Consider the following 7325-nt stretch of genomic DNA (forward strand, 5'->3'; position numbering starts at 1 on the left):
GCCTAATGCGTTACTCTGTTCTTATGAACTTAATACTCTAGATGCATGCTGGATAGCGGTCGATGTGTGGAGTAATAGTAGTAGATGCAGAATCGTTTCGGTCTACTTGTCACGGACGTGATGCCTATATGCATGATCATGCCTAGATATTCTCATAACTATGCGCTTTTCTATCAATTGCTCAAGAGTAATTTGTTCACCCACTGTAGATTATGCTATCTTGAGAGAAGTCACTAGTGAAACCAATGGCCCCCGGGTCTATTTTACATCATATTAGTTTCCCGTCAACTTCCCAATTTCTGTCGCCGTTTATTTTGCAATCTTTACTTTCCAATCTATACAACCAAAATACCAAAAATATTTATCTTATTATCTCTATCAGATCTCACTTTTGCAAGTGGCCGTGAAGGGATTGACAACCCCTTTATCGCGTTGGTTGCAAGGTTCTTGATTGTTTGTGCAGGTACTAGGGACTTGCGTGTAGTCTCCTACTGGATTGATACCTTGTTTCTCAAAAAATGAGGGAAATACTTACGCTACTTTGCTGCATCACCCTTTCCTCTTCAAGGGAAAACCAACGCATGCTCAAGAGGTAGCAAAATCCAGCTCTTCCTCCCTAGCCGAAGCACGACCCAACAGGTGCTTGTAAGTGTCTGTAAAGATCTGGTCCTTCCTGCCTTTATCTGAGATGAGCTCGCCATTATGCCGTAAGTGTGGTATGAAATTTTTTGATCTCCCACCGTTGGCCACCGCTTGAAACAACTTAGTGTTAGCATCACCCTCCCGGATCCAACAAAGCTGAGACTGTTGTCGCTTTATGGTGCGGTGCAGGGACGCTAATCCCAACAGTGCGTGCTTGAGAGTCCTCCTTAGCCAAGCTTCTTCTGGAGAAAGCAAAAGGATCTCCATCGCATGATCAAATCTAAGGATGATGTAGTTGGCAATGGCAATTTGAAGCTTGATGTTCCCGGTCTTCTTTTGTCCCCATGCTTGCAAGGCCGACGCAGTGTTCCTGAGCAGCGCATCCATTCTCTTGAATGGGTCAACTATGGACTCGTCACAGTGCCAGGCCTCGCGCACCGCCTGGTCGAACCCGTCCAACTTGGTCCAATACAATTCGAAGCGGAATCTTCTCTTCGGGCAGAAAGGGGCAGGGGTGGTCAGGTGGAGAGGAGCGTGATCTAATATGCTGGTAGAAAGGGCTTGCAAGAGAAAGTCCGGGTAGCTCAGTTTCCAATCCACCGAGGCCAACACTCGATCGATTTTAGTCATAACTGGCTGCTCCCTCTCATTAGACCACGTAAACCTCCTTCCGTGCATATACAGCTCCTTCAACTCGCACTGATCAACAAACTCCTTGAATCTCCTCATGGTGCGTGTCGACGTTCTGGGAACGGGACCGGCCCGGGCTCGTCGCGGGGAGTTTTTCCCTTCTCCGCGGCCGAGAATCTTTGGATTGGCGCCATGGTGTCACTACTAGCACTAGAGCAAGGGAGGAGAAGCGAGCGGAGCAGGAAGAGATGGGCGACGGGGGCTCCGCCTCCCTCCTCATTTATAGCCTAGAGGAGGCCAACCGTCGTCCCTCCACGATCGCAGGTAATGATAACTCTTTTTGCATGCAGCAGGGACTCGTCAAGTCGAGCAGTTGCCGAGGCGGCGTGGGGAAGCGGAGACGCCCACGTCCAATCAATCGCCACGCGTCGACCAAGGCCGCAGGCTGTTGGGGCCCGTGGTGCTCCGCACTTGCCCTTTGGCTTTGCCTCAAAGCCAAGTTCGAGCGCGCCTTGGGCCCGGGGGCTACTGTCGGCGTTCTGGGAACGGGGGTCCCCAGACTTGCCTGCCTGCGGCCTGCAGCCCGCGGCGTCGCTCCACTCGCGGCCCATCATCACCAGCAATCACTCAAGAACCTCGCGAGGGGCCAAGCCTCGCGACGCGGACGACACAAGACCTCCTCGGGGGCGGCCTCACCAGGCTGGCTCACGAGGGGCAGAGAGATCAAGGCAAGGTGAACCTCGCGAGGCTCCAATGACGTAAGCCATGACGACCAAGGCCAGGCGGGCGCCAGCACGCACAGTGTCCTCACTTCCTCTTTGGTGCTAAGGAGGCAAGCGTAGGCGACGAGTACCGAGGCATCAGGCAAAGGTTTCCTTATCGGTGCAACGAGACCAAAACCAGCAGGACGGCAGGACGGAGGTCACCGTGGAGCCCAAGACGGTGTCACCACCAGAGCCTTTGGCAGGCGAAGACCACCTTTAGTCAGGATAGCTTGTACTAGCTGTCCCCCTTCAAACTGGCCGTTGTGGCATCCCTTCCCGCTCAATATTTGGGAAGAGGACCAGGGCCTCTATAAATAGGACTAGCCACCACAGTAGGAGGCAACTCATCTCAAACTCATCTCGAACTCATCTCAAACTCATCTCAAACTCATCTCAAACTCATCTCGAACTCATCTAGAGCTCATTCAGTTCATCCTCACACCCACCAAGCACAAGAACACCTCTCCTTAGGAGGTTGTTCTTCCCTTCTACTGTTCATCCTCAGCCCCAGAGGCAATCCACCACACCACACTGGAGTAGGGTATTACACCGCAATGGTGGCCCGAACCAGTATAAATCTTGTGTCTCTTGTGTTGGGAGTTCGTCGAGCTAAGCTTTGAGATCACGGCGAGGTTGAGGGCGTGATTAGGTAGGGGGAGATCTTCGCGCGCACCCCAGTGTTCGAACCTCAAGGGTTTTGTCGGAACCCGAAATCCGACAGTGCGTCTATTAAGATTGCTGTTACTTTTATCCTCCGCCCTCAGGATCATGTTAAAGTCTCCTAACAAAAGCCATGGCCCCGGGCAGGTTGCCCGTCAGTTGTGCAAGTCGGCCAAGAACTGAGATTTAAGATCGTCACCCTGCGGCCCATAAACCACCGTGATCCACCAGGTCGCCCCATCCTTGGACCTCACCTGGCCCGTTAGGAAGTTGGTGTCGTAGAGAATGTTGTCAATGTCTAAGATCGACTTGTCCCAACCCATCAAGATACCACCTCAAGTATCCGAAGCCAGCAAGTAAGAGAAACCATCAAACGATGGTCCAATGCATTGCAAAGCGGTGAACAAATCGATTACATCTAATTTGGTCTCTTGAAGACACACGATATTAACTTTCGCCCCCACTACAAAGTCTCGAACCGCATTTCTCTTTGCCGAGTTGTTCAGCCCCCTCACGTTCCAGCACAAAACTTGCGGGTTCCAATCCATGAAGGCACTTGGCAACCAACGCCCAGGGCAAGCAATCAAGCCTCGCCCAACACCACTTTCGAGCCAGTCTCCATGTCACGTGGTGGTGGCACCTCCTTGCCGAACAGAGCTGCAATGACTCGAATGTGCTGCTCCCGTAAAGGAGAGTCAAAATGTCTACCAGCTCCGAGATGTTGTCCTTGTTTCCTTCCAAGTCCTCCGGAACAATCCCAAGAGCACGTATGAGCACGTTTTCAGCTTGGGTCGCCTTGGTTGCCTTGCTCGCGGGGGCACGCTTAGAACTTCTCGTTGCACGCCATGGGGTGTGTGGCTCAGCCTCAGGCCTGAGGGAGGATTGAACCTCCATGAGGAGCAGAGGCGCCAGCTTGCGAACGAGAGCATTGCAGAACCACTTGAGCGTACCGAACGCCACCGCTTCCTGGGGGGTCATACCGCCCGTGCATGCAGGGATCTGATACATCTCCGTCGGATCTATAATTTTTGATTGTTCCATGCCAATATTATACAACTTTCATATACTTTTGGCAAATTTTTATACTATTTTTGGGACTAACATATTGATTCAGTGCCCAGTGCCAGTTCCTGTTTGTTGCATGTTTTTGGTTTCGCAGAATATCCATATCAAATGGAATCCAAACGGGATAAAAACGGACGGAGAATATTTTTGGAATATTTGGAGAATTTCGGAGGAAAAATCCACGCGAGACGGTGCCCGAGGTGGCCATGGGGCAGGGGGTCCTGCCTGCCCCCCTGGGCGCGCCCCTGACCCTCGTGGGCCACCCGTAAGGCGGTTGATGCCCTTCTTCGGCCGCAAGAAAGCTAATTTTTGGTAAAAAAAATTACGGCGAAGGTTTCAGTCCAATCGGAGTTACGGATCTCCATATATATACGAAACGGTGAAAGGGCAGAGGACGAGAACACAGAAACAGAGAGAGACAGAGAGACAGATCCAATCTCGGAGGGGCTCTCGCCCCTCCCACGCCATGGAGACCAAGGACCAGAGGGGAAACCCTTCTCCCATCTAGGGAGGAGGTCAAGGAAGAAGAGGAAGAAGGGGGCCCCTCTCCCCCTCTCCTTCGGTGGCGCCGGAATGCTGCCGTGGCCATCATCATTACCGCGATCTTCACCAACACCTACGCCATCTTCACCAACATTTCCATCACCTTCCCCCCTCTATCTACAGCGGTCCACTCTCCCGCAACCGTTGTACCTTCTACTTGAACATGGTGCTTTATGCTTCATATTATTATCCAATGATGTGTTTCCATCCTATGATGTCTGAGTAGATTTTCGTTGTCCTATTGGTGGTTGATGAATTGCTATGATTGATTTAATTTGCTTGTGGTTATGTTGCTGTCCTTTGGTGCCCATCATATGAGCACGCGCGTGGATCACACCATAGGGTTAGTTGTATGTTGATAGGACTATGTATTGGAGGGCAAGAGTGACAGAAGCTTCAACCTAGCATAGAAATTGATGCATACGGGATTGAAGGGGGACCAATATAACTTAATGCTATGGTTGGGTTTTACCTTAATGAACGTTAGTAGTTGCGGATGCTTGCTAATAGTTCCAATCATAAGTGCATAGAATTCCAAGTCAGGGATGACATGCTAGCAGTGGCCTCTCCCACATAAAACTTGTTATCGGTCTAGTAAAGTAGTCAATTGCATAGGGACAATTCCACAACTCCTACCACCACTTTTCCACACTCGCTATATTTACTTTATTGTGTCTTTATCTAAACAGCCCCTACTTTTTATTTACGTCCTCTTTATATTCTTGCAAACCTATCCAAAAACACCTACAAAGTACTTCTAGTTTCATACTTATTCTAGGTAAAGCGAACGTTAAGCGTGCGTAGAGTTGTATCGGTGGTCGATAGAACTTGAGGGAATATTTGTTCTACCTTTAGCTCCTTGTTGGGTTCAACACTCTTACTTATCGAAAGAGGCTACAATTGATCCCCTATACTTTTGGGTTATCAGGATCGCATCTTGCATGTCACCCGCCACATTCGAAAACACGCGCTCTGCCTCTGTTGCCTGAGCGGTCGCAATTGGCCATCCATCCGCGAATCTACCAGCCCAGGAGAAGACTCCACAATCATTGGCGGGCCCCTCGGCTGCGAATACACCTCTTCTTGGGATCCGTCTGCACCACACGTAACCGCACCAGGTGGCCGCACCAGCACCTCACCCGACGAGACCGGGGCGTGGGTAGAACCAACGATCGGATCCGCTGAGGCCAACGACCGCAGGTGACTCCCAATGTGGCCCGCCAACTCATCGTCAGCCGGGTGCGGGTCGGGACTGACCGCACAGAAGATCCCACCTGCCTCCTTCCCGCCTTCCTCCTCGGGATTCCCACTGAGAACCGGGCTACACTGTGGGCCCTCCTCCTGGCCAACGGCCACCACTCCATTTGCCCTGTCGCCATCAGCCACACTAGGCCCCACCGGACTTAGAGGCCCAACCACCGAGCAAGACAGCGGGCCCTCTCCCTGCCCAATGACCACCATTCCTTCTGTACTGTAGCCAGCAGCTGCGGTGGGCCCAGGCGAGCCCAGCCGCTGAGGCTCAGCCACCGGGGCAACCAATTCCATAACTGGTTCCTGAGGCGGGACCGGGCGTTGCAGAACCACAACCCCAGCACGTGGCGAGTTTGAAATTTGATCCTCTCCGCAAGCTAGCTCAGCTACGCGCCCAATCAGAACCCACTGTCGGTCAAAAGTGGAGGTGCGACCCATCAGCCTATCCTGAACTGCTGATGCAAGCCTGCGCCCACTGGAGTGATGCACCGGCCCCATCAAAGGAATCCGCCAATCAGCCACCGAAGAGACCCTCTCTCGACCGCCGGCCGGGCTCTGGCCATCATCCACGCTGCGCCGGCCATCCGCATTGTCACCCCTGCGATCTCGCGCGCCGAACTGCCAATCGAAGCGTCGCGAGTTGGGGCCGCCGCCCATGTCCAGATCAAAATCCGGCAAGCCTCTCTGGCCACTGCTCGATGAGCCGCCAAGAAACCATGGCTCCTCTCCCTCTGAGAATGAAGTCACCGAGTCCGGATGAATCAAGATCCTGTACTGAAGCGTCTTGGGCTGGAACACGGCGCGGTGCTCCTCCGGCTCTGGCACGGCCAACCAACGGCGGGTGGGGAGTTTCCTCTCAAAGGCAATACCCTCTTTCATAGGGTTCCTGTTGAGGATCTTCTTTTTAAGCACATCACAAAGAGCCTGATGCCCTTTGACGCTTTTGTACATGCCTGTCATATACAATTCCTTCAGCCCTGCATTATTAGTGATAGTAGCAATATCCTCAGATGAGGAATTAGAGATTGCAGAGACAGGTGAAGAATTTGTAGCAGTAGAAGCATTTGAACTTTCAGGTGAAGAATTAGCAGATTCACGTTCAATGCACTTCAAACATGGAGGAATAAATTCTTCCTGAGCAGCGCTAATTTCTTGAGCAAGTAATGAATCACGCTCCTTCTGAAGATCTTCATAACTCACCCTTAGCTTCTCAAGATCTTGCTTTCTTTGAAGAAATTCATAAGAAAGCTTCTCATGATTAGATAAGAGAGTGTTATGATGACTCTGAAGATTATCAAACTTGGACTGAAGTCTCTAAAGATTTTCAGTCAAGGTTTTGGTGCGATCCATTTCTTCACCAACATATCATCGCTCTTGTCTAGCATGTTTTGAACCTTTTCAAAAGCCTTTTGTTGTTTCACAGCAATCTTAGCAAGTTTAGAGTAGCTAGGCTTGAAGTTTTCATCAGATTCATCCTCACTTGATTCAGAGGAGGAATATTTGAGTACCTTTGCACCCTTTGCCATGAAGCAATAGGTGGGAGCATAGTCATCATCATCGTCATCAGCCTTGTTGTGGAAGCCATTTTCCTCAACGTTGAAGATGGACTTGCTGACGAACGCAGTGGCGAGGGCTAGGCTTGCCACACCAGATTCTGACTCTTCAGATGCCTCCTCTTCCTTAATTTCCTCAGATTCAGCCTCAGAGTCCATTTCCTTTCCAATGAATGCCCGAGCCTTCTTGGAGCTACTCTTCTTGTGAGACGAAGAC

At 51.2% G+C, this 7325-nt stretch overlaps 1 protein-coding gene across 1 annotated transcript; it reads right to left on the minus strand.

Annotated features, from left to right (window-relative positions):
- Window positions 1-585: 585 nt before the first annotated feature.
- Window positions 586-1371, minus strand: LOC141022616 (uncharacterized). The gene has a single exon (XM_073498882.1). The coding sequence runs from the start codon at window positions 1369-1371 to the stop codon at window positions 586-588; it is 786 nt and encodes a 261-aa protein (XP_073354983.1).
- Between the last annotated feature and the right edge of the window lie 5954 nt (window positions 1372-7325).

The sequence above is a fragment of the Aegilops tauschii genome, chromosome 5, assembly GCF_002575655.3.
Source record: "Aegilops tauschii subsp. strangulata cultivar AL8/78 chromosome 5, Aet v6.0, whole genome shotgun sequence".
Lineage (NCBI taxonomy): Eukaryota > Viridiplantae > Streptophyta > Magnoliopsida > Poales > Poaceae > Aegilops > Aegilops tauschii.

Excerpts from the sequence above, each read along its gene's own strand:
- LOC141022616 (XM_073498882.1), bottom strand. The coding sequence starts at position 1,371 with ATGAGGAGATTCAAGGAGTTTGTTGATCAGTGCGAGTTGAAGGAGCTG.